The sequence below is a fragment of the Dysidea avara genome, chromosome 2, assembly GCF_963678975.1.
Source record: "Dysidea avara chromosome 2, odDysAvar1.4, whole genome shotgun sequence".
Lineage (NCBI taxonomy): Eukaryota > Metazoa > Porifera > Demospongiae > Dictyoceratida > Dysideidae > Dysidea > Dysidea avara.
The window spans coordinates 12121500-12147011 of record NC_089273.1 but is presented as its reverse complement, the minus strand read 5'-3'; the positions used below and the strand labels follow the sequence as shown (position 1 = coordinate 12147011).

Genomic DNA, 25512 nt, shown 5'->3' with positions numbered 1-25512 from the left:
GCACATCTTTCACAGACCATCACAGAGACACCAATTATTAGTGCATACTTTGTGAATGTAACGAGATAATATGTTAAGTGTTGTGGTGCTAAATAAAGTGGAACGTGACATTATCACTACAATTTTTATTAAGCACTTGTGACTTTGGACACTTTGTCTGGAATTGTTGTTCTTTGATAGGCAATGGAGCAAAATTCCACTAAATATGTGACCGGATTTGCGAAAAGGTACCTTTTTCACACATTTGACATACCAGCAAACAAAGTGCTGCACCACTTGACTCCTTATATTGACTAGCTTTCTCTTAGTATCAAAATGTAGCTACATTCTTTGATAATTTCAAGCAGTTATATGCCATGATCAAAAAGTTATGAAGCTGTAAAGTTCAAGAAATGGGTCATATTTTGTGTCTGAAAAAGGTACCTTTTCGCAAATCCCGATTCAGTAATCTGTTAGTCCGGTGTTTTGCGGCACATTTTTATAAACACATCGCTCTATTGTGGACCACAAACCCAAGGCAAGAACAGTCATTGTTCTGTAGTAAAAACAAATAAGCACAATTAGTTGTATAGCTAACACAACACAGTTGTTGAAATTATTTATCCCTGCTTGGTTAAAGCAGGTTTTGTAATTTGTTCCGCCCGCGCATTTTAAATTATTCGTAACCTTAAAGTCATATACTGATTGGGTATTAATCACATCACAGGGTAAATAATTCAATTTTCTGCCAATTGTATTATGCATGCAACCATTGCTTTTCTCGTGATCAGCTACAGAAAAGTACTATACAAAAGTTTAATTAAATATCACATATCAGATAACCCAGGCTCACCCCAACATGTTTAGCATCTGTCTAGTTTTATGATCTCCAAATGTGACCGGGCCTGCGAAAACAAGGCATGTGGGCACAAACTACACCCCAGTACTCTACAGGTAATATCTCCATACTGGAAAGTATATTTCCATTCTGTAACTTTCCTATGATGCCAAGTAAATGATTACTAAGAGCTGAAAATTACAATGCCATAGCATGATGGTACAAAAAGTTATGAGTGATGAAAGTGCGAAAAAGTAGGAAAAAATCATGTGCCCACAAACCCTATTTTTGCAGGCCCAGTCACAAATAATTCCTTAAATACATTTGGTGATAATTTTATCAAGCTTATAGGGAAAGTACAATCCTTAGATGGCTTTATTTGTAGAGATGTAATGTTGATGTAAACAGCCTGTGTCATTTACTTGCTTTATGATCACCAAATAATTCCCTAAGAGTGTCCCATGACTGAAACCATAATACATTTTTATCAAGCTGATAGGGAAAGTACTTTCCTTAGATGGCTTTATTTGTAGAGATGTAATGTTGATGTAAACAGCCTGTGTCATTTACTTGCTTTATGATCACCAAATAATTCCCTAAGAGTGTCCCATGACTGAAACCAGAATAAATTTTTATCAAGCTGATAGGGAAAGTACTTTCCTTAGATGGCTTTATTTGTAGAGATGTAATGTTGATGTAAACAGCCTGTGTCATTCACTTGCTTTATGATCACCAAATAATTCCCTAAGAGTGTCCCATGGCTGAAGCCATATTACATTTGGGGATAATTTTATCAAGCTTATAGGGAAAGTACAATCCTTAGATGGCTTTATTTGTAGAGATGTAATGTTGATGTAAACAGCCTGTGGCATTCACTTGGTTTCATTGACTTCACTTTGCCGATATCTATCAGATAAACGTACATATGATCACTGACCAATTCCCTAAGACTGTCCCATGACTGACTGAATATATTATTCTTATTCTAAAATAATTTTATAAACCTGACAGGGAGAGTACATTCCTTACTGAATCCTTAGATAGCTTCATATACAATATACACTGTTTATGCCATTTAATTGTCTCCATTGAAAAAACTATAACATTGACAACAGCAGCATAGAGGAAACATAAAAGTGAAAGCAAGTTCTGCTTGTATAGACAAAGATCAAAACATATTCAATACCTACACATTGTGAGTTCTTACTATAAGTTGTTGTAACACTTAAAAATCTGTCCAAAACCTGATAGGCTCTCACGTGAATGCAATGAAACTACAGACAGACAATAATTTACACTAAAGATGTCCTATAACTCTCCTGTCACAATCATTGACATACATTTGTATAATCTTCTTAACAAGACTGCAAGTTAAAACTAAAATGTGATCTACCAATTTTGGAAAAATGCTGCATTGAAAGGACCTGGTTTGGCTGCAGAATCAAGATCCCTATATACCGTAGAAGGTTAGCTGGGGTTCATTGCTCACAAATGACTCAAAATAGGGACGATCTCCTAAACAAATACCGGTCAAATTTCCGTTCCTAGCTTGAAAACCTTAATAATATTGTTGTATTTAATTGTTGTACTTCTGTATGGAGGTTCTGTACAGTAAAAACAAGTAAATAAATAAACCACTGCCGGCTTTTAGACATGTTTAGCGGGAAGGCGTGGTCACTTTATGCAACCTTGGTCACCACTTCTAAAAGCTAACGTTGCATGTATGCATGCAGTTATAGCTATATATTGTGTAGCGCGTGATTTCGCGATATTTTGTTTGCTACGAATCGAAAATGAGTGCTACAAGAACAGATGCTGATGATATGATCAATGATGTGAATCCTCGGTATCTCAATAGGCGTAAAAAATCAGAACAAAATGAATCGTTTGCTATGTTTTCTATGCTAAACCCGCAGCTTCAGCAACGATGCTCAGATAGTGAAGATTCTGTAGATTCAAACCTGGAAGACGATTCAGAGCCAAATGAAAGATCCACTAGTAAATTAGTACTTACTATTGTGATTACCTTCGTTGTTTCAATTTGTACAAGTCTAGTAATAGCACTAAGCAAAATTACGTTGGTAAGCATTACAGGGAGAGTGTTCAGCCTGTCTAATTCCAGTCATTCTGACACTGAAAGAGTGGATAATCGGGTTAGAACCGTGCTATGGACGCAATTGATCTTATTGATGATTATTCCAGAAGCTATCAGCGTTTTTCGATGTTTTATTTGGGGCATAATTGGAAAATCGTCGAAATCCTTTCCCTGTCCTGGCTGCAAAGCCGTTGCATTGGTAAGTTGGTAAATCTTATTGTTATTGGTAATTAATGCATTCTTTCCGAATATTGCTACAAAGCGCCGAGGTGTCACCAACTGATTCGAAATCTCGTACACCTTCAGTGAAATCCTGCCTGAAATACGAAATCTTATGTTGTTGTCGTGATTCTGATTCTATACTCGTTCTGGTACCATAGCTTACACTCAACTGCTCCTGCACCTCGTCCTGCACAAAAGTAAGAATGAAATCCGATGTTCCGCTCCGTCTCAGATTTGTATTAAGCGAGTTGTGGAAGCCAAACAAAACCAGGAGTTGTGGGAAGAAGCCACACAAAACCAGGAGAGAATCTATGCTAACTGTTCAAAAGTAAGAATAAAATCCATTGTTCCGCTCCGTTTCGGATTTGTATTAAGCGAGTTGTGGAAGCCAAACAAAACGAGGAGCTGTGGGGAAGAAGCCATACAAAACCGGGAGAGAATCCATGCAAACTGTTCAAAAATGAGAATGAAATCCGATGTTCCGTTCCGCTTCGGATCTGTATTATGTGATTTGTGGAAGCCAAACAAAACCAGGAGTTATGGGAAGAAGCCTCACTAAACCTGGATAGAATCCATGCAAACTGCTCAAATGTAAGAATAAAATCCGATGTTCCGATCCGTTTCGGATTTGTATTAAGCGAGTTGTGGAAGCCAAACAAAACCAGGAGCTGTGGGAAAGACGTCATAGAAACCAGGAGAGAATCCATGCAAACTGTTCAAAAATGAGAATGAAATCCGATGTTCCGTTCCGCTTCGGATATGTATTAAGTGATTTGTGGAAGCCAAACAAAACCAGGAGCTGTAGGAAAGAAGCCAAACAAAACCTGGATAGAATCCATGCAAACTGCTCAAATGTAAGAATAAAATCCGATGTTCCGCTCCGTTTCGGATTTGTATTAAGCGAGTTGTGGAAGCCAAACAAAACCAGAAGCTGTGGGAAAGAAGCCATGAACACTGCTCCTGCACAAAAGTAAGAATGAAATCCGATGATCCACTCCGCTTCGGATTTACTTAGCAAACTACAAACTTACTTAGCAACACAAACTTCATAAACTTAGTAACACACCAACTACAAAAACAACTTAAGCATACAAATGCTCCTGGTTTTGAGAGGTTTTGCACGGTATTTCCCTGAATGATTGGCCTTGTTTCCTGGTTTATAGTGCTTCAGCTGCGAGTTGCTCCTGGTTTTGTAGGGTTTTATTTAATAGTTATGCCTAGGCTTTGCTCCTGGTTTTATATGGCTTTGCAATTCCTCTCAATTTTGTGAGGCTTTGCTCCTGCATGCCTGCTGAACTTCTGTTTCTTTCTCCCACTATTTTTTGGTGAATTCAGAACTTCTCACTCTACACCAACCTGTAATTTGAAATCAAATTTTTCAACTCGCATTCGATTTTGTGAAATCTTGAAATCCGTGAAATCTTGAGGAATTTGTTCAAGATTTTGAAATCCGTACCCCTTTTCCGTGAGTTAGTGACCCCTCGCAAAGCGCACGCTACAATAAATTAACACACCCGCGGTCACACCGTGTACGTGTTGAGCAGCTCAGATATTATCTACTACCATTAATTATTGGTATTATTTATTTATTTCTTTAAATTCACAGTACAATAACTGGTTAAAGAAATCCATGCCATATCCTTGGGCATTGAATCAAGAGACATAAACGAATTTACTTATAATTATTGTAATTGTTAGTTTAATAGAATGTAATGTATAGTCTACATGTGATTGTACCTTTTGGGGTTTTTCACCCCCTGGGCAAACCAGCTGAGCTGATGCCCAGTATCTAATCTTAAATTGGAATACAATTAATTAAAAGAAGAAATTAAATGTCTAAATAGAGGTTATTAAGGAACAAAGCTGTGCTACTGTATACGTATTATTAGTATTATTATTATGTATATTTATCTAAACCAAAACAGCCAAGCTGTTAAAAAAGTGCAGCCCCAAAAAGGCCAGGATGAAAAAAGATGTGAAATCCAAGGTGGCGGCTAAGAAATGGCTGTGATGGGAGGTTAATGGCAAAAATTATAGTGATGACAATTCAGGTGAATTTGCTTTGCCTTCTCCACTAGGATTCGGCACCAAATTCACCTGAATTGTCGTAATTAAAATTTTTGCCATTAACCTACCATCACAGCCATTTCTTGGCTGCCACCTTGGATTTCACATCTTTTTCACCCAGGCCTTTTTCGGGGCAGCACTCATTTTTACAACTTGGTTGTTTTGGTTTAGATATCACTTCTTTTTGTATTGCAAGCCACAAAGCCGGCCATTAACTGGCTTTGGTGCTTCCTTCTAACTTTCTTTTTCTTTTTTGCAGGAATTGTGGAACAATGGAACAAATTTTGTGTACAGCATTTTGTCTGATTAAAAAATATTTCTATATTTAACAATGAAAGATAATCACACACTGTAGGTAATAAGGTGACATCTTATACATAACTGAACTGTAGCTGAAACTCCCATTGTTTGTAGCTGAACTCTTTTCAGAGTAACTTGTTTCTAGCTGAACTCTCTACATGGTGATTTGTTTCCAACACATATTTCTACAGGGTGATTTATTTGTAGCTGATCCCTATAGGGCAACTTGTATCTAGCTGATATCTCTACAGGGTGACTTGTTTGCAGCTGATCTCTCTACATGGATATTTCTTTGTAGCTGAACTCTCTACAAGGTGATTTGTTTCTTACTGATACAGTATCTCTGCAGGGTTACTTTGTCTGGCTTATCTCACTAAAGGGTGATTTGTTTGTAGCTGAACTCTCTACAAGATAACTTCTTCTAGCTGATATTTCTACAGGGCGATTTGTTTGTAGCTGAATTCTCTACAGGGCGATTTGTTTGCAGCTGAACTCTCTACAAGGTAGTTTCTTTGCAGCTGAACTCTCTACAACGTAACTTCTTCTAGCTGAACTACGTAGTTGAACTCCCTACAAGGTAACTTCTTCTACCTGAATTCTCTACAGGGTGATTTGATTGCAAGCTGAGCTCTCTACATGATGGTTTCTTTGTAGCTGAAATCTCTATTAGGTACTTTTTTCTAGCTGATCTGACTACAGGGTGACTTGTTTGCAGCTGAATTCCCTACAGAATAACTTGCAATGTTATATAATTGAGTAAATGTGACCCTATTTTGGAAAACCATACATTTGGGCACATTCAAAATTTGTGGGAATTCTCAATTGAAAATTTCAGTGATTTTTTAAAATTAATTTTTTTGCATATTCTGATAAAGCAATTATTAAGCCTTCTTGCTGTGAAATTTCACACCCATAGCTTCTTTTGTCTAGTAGATATACTAAATTATATCAGTCCATGTAGTAGTTTCACAATGCGTGGGACAACAATTAACATACAAATTAGGTGATTTGTTCATTCCCAAAACCAAACATTTTCTTGTCTTTAGACAATAATACAAGTGATTTAATTGAGAAAAAGCACAAAGAACACATGATTAAACTCTCAAGGATCTCTTTTCATTAATTTTAGCTTGTAAGAATAGTGATCTTTGTCAACAAAGTGATTTGTCAACAATTTGTCCTATCTGATCACTATACAGTTCTATAAACTGATAATGAAAAGTTAGTTTGTAATGTATTAGACAGTAAATTAGCGATATCTTTGAAATGCTTCAATGTATCATCACAAAATTTTCACACAAGGTAGATAACTACTCAGTGCTTCATTGTAGCTATGAAAAAGAAAATTGGCCAATATGCCCAAATGTATGGTTTTTCAAAATAGGGTCACAAATTATAAACGCAGTTGAATGCTCTATTAGGGTGACTGTTCTATTAGAGTATTTCGATCTCGTATTTGTTACACTTAGTTGCCTTTCGAATCATAACTCAGTGGTTTGTAATCCGATTCTTCTGTACTACTGCAAGGACTTTCTATGATGATTATTTCAGCTACATGATGATTTTCAGCTCGTTGCTCTAAGCGGTTTGCCTGGTAGACACGAAAACTAATAGTTTTTTATTCATAAAAATCGATCATGTAATTCTGACACAGGTTGGGTTTTGTGTCACATCTCCATGGTCTTTATCCCGATTCCTTTCAAACCAAAAAAAGTCACTCCTACGATTGTTGCTCCATCTACATATCAATTTTCAACTGATTCCTTGAGGTCGAAGGTCTGTCACTCCTACAGGGTAAACCCTAAGGGGTACGAAGGTCTGTCACTCCTACAGGGTAAACCCTAAGGGGTTTACCCTAAGGGGTTTACCCTGTAGGCGTGACAGACCTTCGACCTTATTTTACGCAAATAATCGGTCATAACTCCGTGAATGTTCATCAGATTCCTACCAAAGTTGGTACTGAGATCCGCCTTAATGAGCCCTTTACGTGTGCCAAATTTCAGCCCGATCGAAGGACGCGTTCGTGTTTTATGACGGATTTTGCGAAGTGTGAGAAATGAAGATGAAGAAGAAAAAACGAAGAAATTAAAACGAAATTTTGTTAGCTCGTATCTCGGAAATGGCTGGAGGGATTCTCTTAAAATTTGGTATGTAGACTCTCCTAACTGGCCGGCACGTCTCTAGCAAACTTGTTGCCAATCGGATTAGGGATCACAGAGTTACATAAGTGTGAAAATTGCGTTTTCTTTCTTCCTGTTAATATACTCACGGTGCATGTGGTACGCCGGCTTCTTGGGTCACACGACACACTACCGTGTGTCTTGATCTACTGTATCAGAGTAGATTCTTTTGCTAATTGAGGTAGCTTGATCAATTAAAACACAAATTTTACTTTCACTTTCAATTATTGTTTTGCAAATGCTTGCAAACATTTCTTTACCAATGTGATCACAGATGTTGTGAAAAGATTTATCACTTTGTAATGTTCATCAATACCAACTCCATTAGTAAAGCTTGGAAGTTTCATTACCGGTCTATAAGGTAGGGTCCGCAATCCGAAAAATCAACTTTTACAAATCGATCCCCTACCATTGTAGGATGTTCATTGTGGTATCCCATTGCTAGATCCACCATGAAACCGGAGGCACGACTGTTGTCTTCACAGAAACATCGATTTTAGTATTTCGTGAGATGCAAAATTTAATTTTAAAATTTCGTGCTCCACACAAAGAACAGGATAGAACTTGCTGCTTAGCTAGATATTATCTAGAGTTAATGTAGCTAAAAAGTACGCACAGTAATAAGCAAATGATTCACTGGGTTCCCGGCACAGGGTTGCTTTCTCTCAAAAAGCAGAAAACGAAACACAAATTTTCGAATTCAAACTGCCCTACCAGCCAAGACAAGAAAAGCCAACTCTTCCTCATAGTGATGTGATAAGGTTGGATGCATAGTCTGTCTATGCTGTTAGTCTGGAAAGGATCTGAGACTTCTCACCATCTGGGTGAAGAACGTCAAAATTTTTGTGCGTCATTTCAAGAGATTCTCTCAATGGTACCAAAGTGCTTTCCAGCACTTCTGATGCTACACTGGTCACTTAATTTTGTTTAGAATGATGATAAATGATGGATCAAAACGTTTGGTAGTAGTAGTAGTTGGTGTTTCTGTGATTTCATATGATGCAGTATACCAGTAGCTCACCAGGAGCTCCACCCAGCTCGAATCAAAAATGAAAGATTTTGTGCTTTTTTCGGTTTGTTTTTGGATGTTTTGCAGCATAATGGTGATGTGGGGTGATCTAGTGGAGATTTGAAGCTGCTGTAGAGCGTGAGAGGTGAAGTCAAATTTGGACGATTTTGCTGCCTCCCTTGATGCATAGCTTAGAGCGAGGCGTGGAAGCCGTGGATGAAATAATAATTGACAACCGCTGCTACCAAACGCTCAGGGACATCTTTGCCATAGTTTTAATTTATAATTGATGATTGTTGTGGTTGCAGAAGCGCTGGAAATGGCTAGAAAGCGCGACACAATTCTTTGATGCTGCAGAAAATTTTGACGCTTGTCACCCAGATGGTGAGAAGTCTCAGATCTTTTCCAAACTAACAGCATAGACAGACTATGCACCCAACCGTATCGAAACACTATGAGGAAGAGTTGGCTTATCTTGCCCTGGGTGGTAGGGCAGTTTGGATTCGAAACTTCGTATCTCTTTGTCTGTTTTTTTTTTTTCAAAGAAAGCAACCCTGTGCTGGGCACCCAGAAAATCATTTACTTATTTCTGTGCGTACTTTTCAACTACAACAACTCTGGATACGATTGGGCTAAGTAGCAAGTTTCATCCGGTCCTTTGTGTGGAGCACGAAATTTAAAAAATAAATTTTGCATCTTGTGAGATACTGAAAACAATATTTCTGTGAAGACAACAATCGTGCCTCCGGTTTCATGGTGGATCAAGCAATGGGAGACTACAATGGACATCCCACAATGGTAGGGGGATTGGTTTGTAGAAGTTGATTTTTCCGATTGCGGACCCTATATAAGGTATAATTTACAACTCAACTCTGCTTTATGGAATTATTGAGAATCTCCTTGAGGTATGCAAGTCAGGTAGCCTCAAGGCCTGTCTGTTGACTTTAGGTTTTCATAACTCTATGCAGTATATTAAAAACAGTTTAACTTGTATGTTGAAATGACACTAACTATGTGCCCCAAGGTAAAGCAGCTTAGCTTATAATACTTTGCATGCAAGTTAAATACATTATATATATATATATATTTAGACCAGCGTTGAAACCGGGTCACTACTGCTTACCCAGATGACCCGCTGACCCGGATTGACCCGGATCAATTAAAGCCGTGGCGTGCGATAAGAGCTATGTTTCGGCTAGTCTCGAGCGAGCGAACGAGACTACGTTTTGAGCGTTCGATTCGTGTTGAGTAAATATTGCAACTTCAGCCTAGCTGTAGGTTGAAGACCAAACAAAAAAGGAAAGGGTCATCACCTACTGACAATAGCTACCCCTCACCATAGATACCCTCAGTTTCGTACTACATACTGCACTTACTAATAAATGTACGTTGCTGAGCGTATGTTAGCAACGCGGTAAGTGGGCGTGGCTCACGAAAGAGCTACTCGATAGCGTTTATAAGTTTCCACGTCGTCAAACGAACAATTTAGTTTCTCACGTGATCCAATCCGGGTCAGACGCGGATAATTTGTAAACCGGGTTGGACCCTGATGATCCGGAGAAAATGTGACCCGGTTGACCCTGATGACCCGACCCGGTTTCAACGCTGATTTAGACCGTTTTTGTGGTGGATTTGGTGGATTTCGGAGGTTTCTAACTTACTTAGACCCTTTTCGTGTTTATTTCGTGAACCTGCACTGGTAGCGGTGGCAACACATCGCCACCTGAAAAGTAATTTTAAACCCATAACAACAGTTACGGGTGTAGTAATGGCTTGTTTCTACTAATGAGCGCTACATTTCTCTGTTACAAGCAGCTGTCAACAATGTTAAGGTACCAGCGTTGAAACCGGGTCGGTTCAACCGGGTCACATTTTCTCCGGGTCATCCGGGTCCGACAAATTATCTGGGTCTGACCAGGATTGGATCACGTGAGAAACGAAATTGTTCGTTTGACGACGTGGAAACTTATAAACGCTATCGTGTAGCTCTTTCGTGAGCCACGCCCACTTATCGCGTTACCAACACATTATTATTATTATTATTATTATAATTGCAGGACTCTGAAAGAGTATACGTGCAATATAGTATGTAGTTAAGTTAAGTAGTTAAGTAGTTGATTAAGTATAAAAAGAATTATAAATTATAATTTGTTTAAGAAATCAGTAGCAGATCTACGGAATGCTTCAAAGGAATCCAAATTAACAACTGAGTCAGGTGAACTATTCCACAATCTGACAGTAGCTGGGAAGAAACTGAATTTGTGTATATCAATTCTTGAAAAATGTGTTTGATATGTTCTATTGTGCCCTCTAGTAACAGTGTCGATGAGAGATATCTCATAGGGTAGTTCTAGTGCGACAGAACCTTGCAATATCTTATAAAACATCATCAGTCTACTTACTTGTCTTCTAACCTCCAAGCTACACCACTTAAGCTCATTCAGGATACTGGTAACACTACTTGAAAAATCATAATCAGACACCACAAATCTGGCAGCACGTCGCTGAACACTTTCAAGCTTCTCAATGTTAGTCTTAGTATATGGTGCCCAAACTATTGATACGTATTCTAGTATTGGTCTCACATACAAGAAATAGGCTTGGCTTCGTATTTGAGAATTACAATGATATAGATTATGCTTAAGAAGCGCCAATACACTATTAGCTTTTCTGCAAATAGTGGTAATATGTTTGTTAAAGTTCATCTTAGAGTCCAATATCACACAAAGGTATTTTGCATGACTAACCATTCTTAGTTGATTATTGTACAGGAAATAGCTTGTGGGTTTTGGATTACTTAAAGAACATGTAATACTTCACATTTATCTGTGTTAAATGTCATCATCCATTTATTAGCCCACTCTTTAATTCGTAACAAATCCTCCTGTAAGAAACGACTATCATCTGTAGTATGTATTGGTCTATAGAGCAGACAATCATCAGCAAACAAGCCACAAGAAGATGATACACAATCAGGTAAGTCATTAATGTAAACTAAGAATAATAAGGGTCCGAGGACAGTGCCCTGGGGCACTCCACTAATAACATCGATGGGTGATGATTGAGAACCATTACAAGTAACATATTGAGTGCGGCTGCTCAAAAAGGATGAAGTCCATTCTAAGATCTCATGACGTATTCCATTATGCTGCAACTTATGTAAGAGATAACGATGTAACACCTTATCAAATGCCTTAGATAGGTCAAGTAAGATGGCATCAGTTTGAGTTTTCTGGGTAAGGTTTGACACTAAGTCATGAACTGTGTGTAACAATTGTAGCTCAGTAGAGTGTTTGGCACAAAAGCCGTATTGACACTTTGAGAGTATATTCAGACTATTCAGATGTTCCATAATATTAGTGTGTACTATTCGTTCCAGAGTTTTGCAACACACAGATTTTAATGAAACTGGCCTATAGTTTGTAGGGTTACTACGGTTGCCCTTCTTAAATATAGGGGCCACAGAGGCTATTTTCCAGTCGTGTGGAATCCCTCCTTGTTTCAATGATGAATTAAACAGCAATGTTAAACTAGGAGATAATTCAAATGACATCTCTTTCAATAGCTTGGGAGGGATACCATCTGGACCTGTAGCCTTGAAAGGATCGACTTGTGTCAATAGGGTATATACTTCTTCAATAGATGTTTCAAATAATGGAAGATCAGGGTATGGGCTAGGACCCAGGTGTGGAGCTGGTGAATCATTATCATGAGTAAACACTGAGGCAAAATGTTTCTTTAATACTTCTGCTTTATCCAAATTATCAGTATATGTAACCCCTTCATTCTGTAACATAGGCACACCACAATTATCTTTACGGAGAGATTTAATGTAACAGAAAAAATTCTTCTTTCTTCCACTTCTAAATGGGTTAAACAGTGATCGAGTCATGTAAGAATTACGTGCATTTCTGCATTCTCTCTGCATCTCCTTTTAAAATGATTTATAATGTAGCCAGTCTGATGGTGAATTACTTACTTTAGCTCTTTTGTAGCACTTTTTCTTCCATCTACCAAGTTGCTTAATATGGCGATTAACCCAAGGCTGTCTGTTACTATTTGTCACCATTTTTGATGGGACGTACTTATCTAGCAGGTTTAAGAGCATAGATTTAATATGAAACCATAAGTGTTCAATTGGAGTATCAATACAAAAATGATCAGTGAACCATGCAGTGAACCTTGTCATCTCAATACTCATCTCTTGGAAATCGACCCTGTTCCATAAATAACGCTTATGCTCACTTCCTTTGTGGTAAACTACCTGTGTCATAAAAGAGGTCAAGACAGCTTCATGGTCACTAATGCCAGGTATAACTTTACAATAGTTAATAAGAGATGGTCTATTAGTGAAAACGATATCAAGAATGTTTTCATTTCTAGTGGGAGTACTCACTAGTTGGGTAAAATAACAGTCATCTACCATTTTGAGGGTTTGTTGATTAATATCCAATGGGTATCTGTGCGAAACAATAGAATGACTGGTCCACTCTATGTCTGGTACATTAAAGTCACCAGCACAGAAAATAAACGAGTTGGGTCGTGATGCTGTAATGTCACAAATACTTTTACATAGATTTTGCTGATATTCAACATCTCTGCTAGGGGGTCTATACGCACCAATTATAATAAGTTCCTGACCATGAGACAGCTGCAAACTGACAGCACACACTTCACAAGGTGTACCAATATCAACAGGGTTGCTGGATAAGGTAGTGCTAATACCAATCAGCACTCCACCATACCCATCTTCACGATCTTTTCGGTACAGTTTATAGCTCTTGGGCATAATTTCATTATCAAGGATTGATGAATTGAGCCAGGTCTCGCAACCAATCACAATGTCAGGGGTATGATCGTCTAGCGTCTCCCAAAAACTTTCTTTTTTACTCAAAATACTTTGTAAATTAATCAGCAAAAGATTCAAGGAATTGTTAGAGTTTAAGTTACTTTGATGGTCAGAATCCACTAGGTCAGACGAGTCAAGGTCACTGTTATCTTCTAAAGAAGTATTACTAAGTTCACTATACAATGTATCAGGATTAATAAACTGAGTATCCGAGTCACTAATAATAGTGTCATCATCTGAAAGTAGACAATTATCAGTTTGATTAAAAAAGTTGCTAACAAAAATTTGGCTTAAATTAGGGTTATCAAAAATATCCTCTCTAATTTGACCTCTGTCAGGTACACTCCTCATTAAGATCAAGCATGATTGGGGTTACTGATTGCTGTAGAACTGGTTGTAACATTGGCTGAGTTCCGTGTTTTGGGTTACGATCTCTTCTAAGCACAATTTCACCATTAAATATTATTAAATATTTCTCACCCCTTTCTCTCCTTTGCTTTAGCTCTTTCACTAGTTTCTTGTGCTTCTCACGCTGAAATTTGGTAGAGACATAGACATTCGTATACTGGGAGTGACGTCGGAGGTAGTTGGAGTGGGAAACTATAAATTCTTTGTGAGAAAAAATTATCCAAAACAATAAGTAGTGGTCTAGCCTTTTCTTCAGCAGGCTTGCCCAATCGCAGGATCTTGGTAACTTTTATGCCAATATCAAAGACAGTTTTGCAGAGGTCCACAAACCATTTCTCATCCTGTGATGGACTTGTTTCGGGTAGGTTGTAAATTATCACATTATTCCTTCTGCGTTCTCTGTCATCTAACTCTTTAGCAACCGTAAGGAACGTTGATGCTGGTGATAGGTGGACTGACTAATTCTGAAGCTGTCTCGACTTCACTATATAGAACATCATTTCTAGACTTTAAGTTGTAAACTTTCGTGGACACTTCAGAAATTAACCGGTGTACTTTCTGAGAGACAAGCCTTACCACAGTGTGGACATTGCGCGACAGGAAGGGACGCAAAACCATCACCACCATTGATTGGGGACGAACCTCCTTGGTGCTTCTTTGCTTGATTAGCCTCAGGAGACACTGAATCTGCGTTTAGCTTTCTTTTACTTCCACCATCAGCCATCGTTTCAATGCTAGTTCCAATTGACGCGTACTGTCTGTCATAAACGAAGCACACAAGAACAGATCAGCAACTAAGTGGTCAAACCTTCTCGGGTACCGTTTCGAGAATCACCACGGTACCACAGCTTGTAGATTTGTGTCCCAGGAACGAGAAGGTCGGAGAGGAGAAAAAGTGACGCCGCCACGGTCACGTGTCTATTTAATGACATACGCTCAGCCTCGCCCATTTATTAGTAAGTGCAGTATGTAGCACGAAACTGAGGGTATCTAGGTGAGGGGTAGCTATTGTCAGTAGGTGATGACCTTTTTTTTTTTTGGTCTTCAACCTACAGCTAGGCTGAAGTTGCAATATTTACATGAATCGAACGCTCAAAACGTAGTCTCGTTCGCTCGCTCGAGACTAGCCGAAACATAGCTCTTATCGCACACCTCGGCTTTAATTAATCCGGGTCACATTCGGGTCTAATCCGGGTCAGTGGGTCATCCGGGTCAGCAGTAGTGACCCGGTTTCAACGTTGTAAGGTACAACAGCAGGGGCGGATCCAGAGTTTGGAAAGAGGGGGGGGCACCTTTCCGAAAAACAGTTGAAGACCAAAAAAACTTGCTGAAAACTAGTTAAAGACCAAAAAAAAAAAAAAAAGGGTCACGACAATAATAGCTAGTTATCCTTACCAACTATATCACGTCTGTTATGTAAAATAAAATCCTATTTATAGCTTCATAAGTAAGCTGCGCTGCCTCATGAACATTGTGACTGCTTTATTAGAGTAATTGACTGCTCTATTAGAGTATCTCGATCTTGTATGCAATTTCTTGAAGGGGGGGGGGGGGGGGGGGCATTTGCCCCAAATGCCCCATCCTGGATCCGCCACTGAACAGCTACATAAAGGGTCTAAATAACTTAGACTTCAGACCACAGGGGTCTAAGTAATTTAATAACCTGATGCCCCTTAGTAGCACCTTTGCTTCGCTCAGGTGCCACGACACAGGGCCATCGGGTTACTAAATTACTTAGACCCCTGTGGTCTGAAGTCTAACTATTACATAAAGCACTCACATTAGCTGCTTTTAACATAAAGTTTCCTTTTATGGAAGTGGGTATAAACAGACATAGATACAATACATAAATGCACAAATGCATTCAATTTTTGAAAAACAATTTCAAGAAATCTGTGCAGTATGTATTTGATAGTCTGTGGCCTAGACTGCAAGCTGTCTGTGGATCAAGTCACTACCTGGTCTGGGATTTTTTCTGCATTCAACATAGTTTTAGTTACATGCTTCTGACTCCCTACTGCACAGACCTTCTTGCAGGTCCCCTAGTGGGATAGTGAATAATTGTGACTGAATTTGACAAAACCAGTTTTTCACACATATCCAATTCCTTGACTTTGACCAACTGTAGCATGACCTACTAGCATGCTATTGATCTGAAATTTTCATAGAATACTTTCATAACATTACAACATCACAGGTCAACTTATGAAGTTGATAGCATATTCCTACTTTGAGTTATGATCTCTCAAAGTCATAAAACTGGATGTGTGTGGAAGCCTGGTTTTGTCAAATTTGGTCACAATTAATGTTTCATACTATAGTAGCTTATTAGAAGCATTTCAGATGACTTGTTTAGACATGATTATACCCAAAAAATGCTATAAGGGAAAAGTAGATTTCTATAGTTTCTTATCTGTGACTTCCGCAATTTTAGTGTGATTATTGTACAATATTGAAGGAAAAACCAAACTAAAATGACAGCAGCTAAATATCTATCAATTCAAGGAACACAAAACTTTCTAAGAACTTGCACTGGATACATTCGTATGCAAAATGGTACTATCCTCTTCACTGTAAATAATTATGATGGCCAGTCTTTCTCAACATCCGAATAAATTACAGTAACTAATTATTTCCATGCAACAGGTGGAAAAGTTATTTGTGCTGACAATGAAAACTGCACTAAAAGTTTGCTGGCCAAATGGAACAGTGAAACTGACTTCCAGTAGATAATTTTACATGGGCAAATGCAAACTTTTCTGATTCCTACTATAATGACTGCACAATACTGCATGGTTATATTCATGTATTAATGTTTTATAGGGATTAATCAGAGATATATTTGAAATTGGTGCACTCTGTGGATTTTTATTTGTAGTTGCTGGTCACATACCACCATTATTGACTATCTTACTTTTAAATGGCTGTTTTGGTTTTCATATTATATTTTATGTTGCAAATAAACTATGGATCAGGAAAAAATATAATAGATATTCACCAATACCACAATCAAAAGGATCAAATGAGCAGCACAATACAGCTCCTATGAGTCGCTGGCAGACCATAGCAGAATTTCTGGGATTCACATTGCAGATTAGTATTCCGCTGATTCTAGTTGTCATTTTAACAGTGGCACCTCACGATTACCCCATCTCTGTATTGATTTTGATACCCCTTTCATTGTTCACTATTTCTTGTGTGTGGCCAGATCGAACTTTGATAAATGTGGCAACAAGTAATGAGAATCAAGTTGATAATAGTCACATAGATGATAATTCATCATTTCAGGAAACACAGCCAACACAAAAAAGTGATCATGTAATTGATGCTGATTACAGACCTAAACAAGGTATGCAACAACTGGTTGGGGGAGACTATTTATTTAGATAAAAAATAGTAAATAAGGGATCATTCACATTATCATGACTGCATAAAATAGTATATTTGAAATTATTAATTTGTAAATGAAGTAGTCTAGATCCAAGCAATAACATGTAGTGAAAGAAGATATATGAATGGTAGTATTACATAGCCCGGTGTGAAAATTCATGTTATAATAATAATTTTGTTAAATCAATGCCAAAGTAGGGATTTTGCCACTGAGCTATGTTGTATTACTATCTCTTGTTTCACTACTTTATATTGTTGGATCCCCATTCACAGTACTTTATAAAGTAATATTTTTTGTTTATTTTTGTTACAGTATGCATATAGCTGTGATAAATACACATGACTGTTCAATTAGTACTAGCAATACAACAAGAGTGGTATTTATCCCAAATTTCACTGCTACCCATGCTATTCCCAGTTAATACCATACTCACTGCATATACGCATGCTGTGCATTAGCGTTGCTATGTACGCAATTTGTCACTATGTACTAAACACGCATCAACACTAATTGGCGCTACATTGTTAACATAAATTCTAGCCAATGAAATTGCATTTACAATTTTTTCACTGCTGTCAGTGAAATACGGGATAAATTTCACTGCTACTATTGAGACTTTTATATGGGCTGTGAAACAGGTATGGTATTAGATTATAGTATCAAATATGACTTTCGAATTAGGTGACTGCTTCATTAGAATATTTCAAGTGAGCCTCTGGTCTTAGACTACATGATATTTCAGGACTATATTGCCATACTTTGTTTACTTTTTCACCATCTGTAGTTTAATGCATAAGCTGTAGGGGCATGGTTTCTATAATTGATAGCTCCCACCAGATCATTAAGAAACATGGTCATGGTATTTGAGTAATTAGACCGTTAAAAATATAGTCTTTGTACTTGTCGCTATTAGTGTGGCTGATTCATTGAGGGGTGGGATCAAGCCTATTGTGCCACTGCAGATATCGTAAGCATTTAAAATAATTTTGTGACATTTAAATGTACTCCTCAAGGAAAATGTCAGTATGGAAAGTCATTTCCTTGATATGGTTTTATTGCATGAAGATGATGACAAAAATATTTCTATGATGATTTTGGTAGCAGCATTTTGGGGGGCACAATTTTATTTACTACCTTAACTGTGTTGTGGCACTGCACGTGATTGCTACTACTACTACATATACATCCCACAATTGATTAGGCAGCAATCATGCAGTAGCGATTTAGCTAGATAGGCTGTATAAATGCTTATGTTCATGTACCATACAGATAGAGTTAGCAGCTATACAAAACAGCTAGCCATGCTTTGCACTAAAAACAAATTTTTATGAGTGTACGTATGAACATCCCACAGGTTGCTCACTTAGTTGCTTGCAAGGTTAGTGGTTTGCCCTGGCATTACAATTGGTCTAGATACGCTCCTGCTAGTGAACATTTAATCCCTAATTCAGTCTATACCCCAAGACCAAGACTAAATTAGGGATTAAATGTTCACTAGTATATCTGCAGGTGTAGGCGACTTCCCTTGTTTCCTTCCTTTTTTTCTATGATCCCTAATCGAACTTAAAATTCCTAATTTTTCCTTTAACTTGTTTGTTACTTTTTTTGTAACATCATTATGACTGGTAAACCCTTGCATACTGCACCAAAAGAAAGAATGGCAAAAGAATAAATGTTTCGTGTGAACAGCATGTACCTCAAGAATCAAATACTTCCTTCGAAATCGCAGTGGCCATTACGCTTCGCTTTCAGCTATGTTCAGCCTGTTACAAAGTGCTATAGACGGAAAATAGTAGAATAAGTGCCTCACAATCCAGTCACCTCGAAAATATGATTCACACACCCCAACTATCAATTACTGCCTTGAAATGCAGCCACCATTACGCTTTGCTTTCAGTTATTTTCAGCCCGTTACACAGCGTTACAAACGAAGAACAGTGTTACAATTGTCTTTGTGATCAATCTAGTCACCATGGTAAAAATGGACGATTCCCGTTTACAAACGTACTGTAGGGAAGCCATGTATTGTGCTACTGTGAATCGACACCTTGAGCTGTCAGCAAAAAGAAATGGGACACAAAGGAGGACAAAGGTAAGTCCATGATGCGTGCATTGTACGTACTGTGGTATGCCAAAAGGCACGTCTCGGGATGAAGCGATGTCAAACAATGAAAAAATTAAGCCCATAGCCTTAGCCGTTATTGAGTTACGCTTGCCTGAAGGCATCAGACCTTCAGGCAAGCAGGCAGTTAGTCAGAAGAAAATTCCATTGAATAACTTTTTTTTAATTTCATAACAATTTATTGGAAGCTTTTAGGATGGTACTGAAGGCACTTTTGGGCTTAGTTGTACCTAACCAATACTGCCAAGATGCAAGGATGGAGTTGTGAAGCTGGTTTTGGGATGCATTTTCTGGCTATATAGGTTATTAAATGATTTCATGGGTTGTGAGATGATGTGTGATTGAATGCTTTGATACTGACAGAGTGTCCCTTTAACACTTCTGCTCATGTTCCTGACAGAATGAGATGCACCTTTCTTTTCAACAAACAATTTCAGTAACCAGCAATGCATAGGCCTAAGTCAAAATGCCCAAATTCTTTCAGGAATTTTCACTTATTATGCTTTTCAATCTTCTCATTATTCTAGCATTATGCTCCAAGGTTAACAGCAAGTTAGTATGCAGTATGATAGTACTTCATAATAAGGATCAAAAAGTTTTGGGCTTTTCTGGCCAAAAATATTAGCTACTTGTTAAATGATTGTGATCCATTCTTAAATCATTAATTTACAAGAAATATTCTTTAAACTGTGCCCTACTCTTGATAGCAACAGACTAAACATGAAACTTTAAAGTATTTCATGTGTGCCCATATATGGATGATTTTTCAAAATTGGCTGAAAATGAAGTGTAATGGAATTTTTCAGTAATACTTGATAGTTGGGGAACACATAAAGTAATCATACAAGTGCCAGTCTTCCTATAAATGTGACCAGGCCTGCAAAAATAGGTCATGTGGGCACAAACTACACCCTGGCATCATATAACATCTCATATCTCAATACTGAGATAGAATATTTTATTCTATAACTTTTATTTTAAAGCCAACTAAATGTCTAATAAGTGCCGAAAATTTTTTGGCCAAGCAGTAATGGAATACAAAGTTATGCTGCGTCATAGTTCAAAAAAGTAGGCAATTTTTATGTGCCCACATGCCCTGTTTTTGCAGGCCTGCTGGTCACAAATGCAGTGTGTGTGTTTTCACTAGTCATACATAATTATGTTGCAAAAAAAGTTAACAACAAAAAGAGTAAAAATTAAGAAAATTAAGTTGGATTAGACTAGGGACCCGTCGATTTCGTTGGCAAAATTTTTGGAATAATGGGTGGGTAAAAGCAATGAGCAAAATGCTGGCATAATAGGAGCAATTTTTGTGAAGTGGACATAAAAATTGCACAAAAGATCGAGATACTCTAATAGAACAGTCAGACATGCTAAAATATCGACAATGCATAGCTAATTGTTACAGGAACAACAGATGACAATCGAGATACCCTAATAAAACAGTCACACATGTTAAGCAATATTAGCTAGCTTCTTGCTTTACATGTTAGAAGTAATTGCTGATCGAGATACTCTAATAGAACAGTCACTTTAAGGCGAAACTGTAGCTTTGCACTTAGAAATATTCAATTAACAATGATCACTGCTGAGCAAAATTTATAATTCTTGAGCAAAATATGGAGCATAATAGGTGAAAAATAAAAGAATTGCTGGAAAGAAAAATAGGTAGAAAAAAAAGCAAAATAGACTGGTCCCTAGATTAGACCCTTTTTTGTGAATTTTGGAGGTGACTGTCTAAGTTACTTAGACCCTTTTCCTGTTTACTTAGACCATTTTCATATTTAATACACTCACAAATTCTTTTAGCGTAGCACTGGCAATGCATCACCACATGAGAATTAATTTTAAACCCATAACAACAGTGGGATGGAGTAATGGGCTTATTTCTAGTAAGTAACACAACTTTTTTTTTCTGTTACAAACAGCTGTCAACATTGTCAAGGTACAACATTCACATACAGTGTCTAAATAAGTTAGACTTCAGACCATAGGGATCTATGTAATTTAGTAACACTCAGGCCCTGTAATAGCTCCTTTGTTTCAGTCAAATACCATGACTAAATATGTAGACCCCTGTGATCTGAAGTCTAACTATTACTTTGAGATCAAGGAAAAAGTTGGGAAGCAAGGAAATAATAGCTACTGTATGAAACAAGCAATGTTGTCTATATGCTAGCGGACATTAAATACCTACGGGTATAGACAGAAGTAAGGGATTAAAATTAATGTCCACTAGTACAATTGCAGGTATGGGGTAATTACAATGGAAAAATGAATTAGAAGCTAAAATGATTGGGAATTACATATATAAAAAGTGAGGTTGCCTACACCTGCTGATATAGTACTGGACATTTAATCCAATATGACCAGAGTAGGTTGGATGCACTGTAAGCGCCACTAAAACAGATTACACAAAATCCCTTTTGTTGAGGAGGTTAATACATTGTGATCTCAGAATAACTCACTGAATCATCTCGTGTTTCATTAATAGAATACGTACGTGAAGGCTGGTGAAGTAATGTATACCATTACTGCAAGTTATTACTTTCAACCGGACTTCAAGCACTGATTACAAAACAAAGCATGTTGCCTTGAAGCTTACATGAAGGACGCTCTGAATATCTAATGATCCCCAGCAATCCTCACCATTTTTTGGTTTTGTATTGCGACTATTGACAATTGCATGAAATACCAAATCAAAGAATGCAATTAAGGTAGAACTCATGTGAACACATCCAACCTCCTCTGCAATATGACTAAGCATAAATTAAATGTCCACTAGTATAACTGCAGGTGTCAGTAGTATCCCTTACTTTATAACTTTTTATTTCTATAATCCCTAATTGATCTTCAAATTGTACTTGTATAATATAAAATTATTAAGTTTGTTATGAATATTACATTGCAAACATGTGCTAGTAAAAATGATACTCATTAATTTTTATATTGTAGGAGCAATTAATGGTATCATCAGAATACTTCTTATTCCACTGATATCTTTTGGATTATCCATGTTATCTCCAGTGAGAGGTGGTGTTAGCTTTGACTGGACATCCCATGAAGTCAGCATTTTTCTGACGCATGTATCAAGTAGTTTCTTTGCATATGTTTTAGTCTGGATATCTTGCACTGTGAATTCATGGGCTTTTACTGCTGCAATGTTGCTGTCCACACCAATATCAGTTTTGTTTATTGGTATTGTACTTAATTGGGTAAAAATTGAAGTGTTTCCATTCATTGGCGAATACTTTGTGGCAACAGACACTGAATATTACATTTTACTTGTCGCTGCCTTGCTTTATATATCACAGATCCTAGCTTATATTCACCATGTAATTCAAAATTCAAGCTACATTCTTATCAGCGATGTAGCCATTTTTTGGATGCCACGTTACAATAGTTTATTTCTGGAACAATTCTTCATTTTAAACAGAAAAAGCAATATATCTGGATATGCATTGGATAAACCCAACATAACCAAAATGGCTAGTGAGGCCACTGAATCTGAAACTAACTTTATATTCATTTGTTCCACTATGTATCATGAGAGTGTTAGAGAAATGGAAAAACTTCTTCATTCGATTTATCATGTTGCAACATCAACTGCAGAAGATGAAAGCAGAAACTTGAAATTTCAATCTCACATATTCTTTGATGATGCTTGCACCGATGTGCATTTAAATCATTGGGCTGTCCAACTTCTGGCACTATTTGAACAAAAAGTTAAAATTAAACAGGAAGACCTTGGAAAAGTTAAAAAGATTACCACACCATATGGAATGCAATTAAGATTTGAATTAGGTCAAAAGAAGTTGCAATTTTATGTACATTTAAAGGATAATAATAAAGTGAAGAATAGGAAACGCTGGAGTCAAGTAATGTATATGTACTATGTGCTCAAATTTCACATTCAACAATATAAACTAAATAAAAACAGAGTATTTATCTTAACTACTGATGCAGATGTTGACTTTAAATATGACTCGGTATTAGTGCTTTTTGATATTCTTGTCCGTAATAGAAGAGTTGGAGCAGTGTGTGCTCGAACACATCCATTAGGAACTGGTCCAGTAGTTTGGTATCAAAAATTTGACTACACTATAGGACATTGGTTCCAAAAATCAGCAGAACATATCCTTGGATGTGTACTTTGCTGTCCAGGTTGTTTTAGTATGTTTAGAGGCACTGCTTTAAAAAGTGTTTTGAAAGAATACAGGAGTGATGTAGACTCTGCAGTTGATTTTTTAACTAAAGATATGGGTGAAGACAGGTGGTTATGCACTCTCTTAGTTCAAAAGGGATGGAGGTTAGAATATTCAGCTGTATCACAGGACACGACAAACTGCCCTGAATCCTTTGAAGAGTTTTATAAGCAGCGTCGGAGATGGATACCATCCACTATGGCTAATTTGGCTAAGGTGATCACCAACTACAATAAAATTACTGCTAACAATAACTCCATTACAATAATGTTCATCCTGTACCAACTACTAATCTTGTTTTCTACAATGATATCTCCTGCTACTGTTATTCTTATTATTGCTACTGGACTTAAAGCTATAAATTCAAGCTTGAGTGATGTAGCTCTGGTAATTGTCCTGAGTGTCATCAGTATCCTGTATGGTATGATTTGCCTGTATGCTGAAGAAAAAATACAAATCAATTTTGCTAAAATTCTTACTGCTATATTTGCAATTATAATGGCTATTGTGATATCAGGAATTTTGTCTGAAACTGTTAATGATGTAATTGGAAGTGATCACGCTTACCATACAAACAACAGTACTGGCGATCACTTTATGTTACCTGTTGGTTTTAGTTCGTTATACCTCGGAATGCTTGCTGCAATGTTCATTATAGCTGGTGTGCTTCACCTAAATGAGATCTTGGACTTGTTTCACTTCATCTGGTACCTATTATGCTTACCATCAGGGTACCTGTTTTTGATGATTTATGCTTTTAGTAATATTAACAATCGAAGCTGGGGTACTAGAGAAGGAGCAATTGTTAAAGAGAGTGAATCAATCAAATGGTTCCAATTTTTTCAAACATTATGGTATAGATTTCTTGGAAAGTTCAAAAAATTTAATGCAAAACAAGAAACATCTTCAACAAGTGACAATACTTCTACCCCCAATTCAAATACAGATGATGATGATGAGGATGATGCAGTGAGTTCTTCATTAAACTTAAGCTCTGGGTTAAAACAATGGCTGGAAAAGATTGGATGTGATGTGAGTTACATGTACACTCTGGAGTGGATCTTGTATTACTATTGTCTCTAATATTAATTCTGTGATTAAATGATATTATCAAATTATAATCCATCAGAATAACTGCTCATTATGTTAATTTTAAAGCATATTTGTGACCGGATTTCATATAACCAGGCTTCCACACACACAAAATCAAACTTACGTTTTTACCAGGAATGGATTGCTGGTCTAATACACTATCATATTCCACACTGTGCTTCCTTCAGGACTGGCAAGTCTGGTTTCTGTAGCAGCTTTCTTCCGACCCTGTCAAAGCCACGAGTGGGAGATTGGTGCCACTAAATGGCCATGGCTTTGTGATAATGGTGTGTAGTGAGCTTGGACTTCACAGAGAGCTCGCCAATAGTGTTCTCAGTCAATTTGGAGTGATTTGAGGGCCATGGAAGGCCAAGGAGAGCCCAAACTTGGCCTCTGGATTCCATTCGTCTTCCTACTTCATTTTATACCCCTATATTATGCCCACCCACCACCCCCCACCCTCCCACCCTCCCACCCTCCCACCCTATTACTACAACCTGTGATATTATAACCCACTCGAAGAAAGCTTCCCAAAACAGGGCAAATTTTGGGTATCAGAAATTTATACACCCACTCAGTGATAGCTGGTAAATAGATGAATAATTGGTGCAAATTTTGTTTGCACAGCTGTAGGCACTGGGAAGTTATTACACAATGATTACTTAAAATCGCCATATCTCCTAACGAAGCTTTGTGCGTCGAAGCCTGGTTTTGTCAAATTCAGTCACATTTTTCTTTAGTCCATAACCTAATTA

General features: G+C 37.5%; 1 protein-coding gene across 1 annotated transcript; it reads left to right on the top strand.

Annotated features, from left to right (window-relative positions):
• The first annotated feature begins 2566 nt into the window (after window positions 1-2566).
• On the top strand, window positions 2567-25083 carry LOC136246613 (chitin synthase chs-2-like). Its single transcript, XM_066038136.1, has 3 exons — window positions 2567-3111; window positions 16771-17296; window positions 22416-25083. The coding sequence occupies exons 1-3, from the start codon at window positions 2611-2613 to the stop codon at window positions 24746-24748; spliced, it is 3360 nt and encodes a 1119-aa protein (XP_065894208.1). The 5' UTR covers window positions 2567-2610; the 3' UTR covers window positions 24749-25083.
• The last annotated feature ends 429 nt before the right edge of the window (window positions 25084-25512 follow it).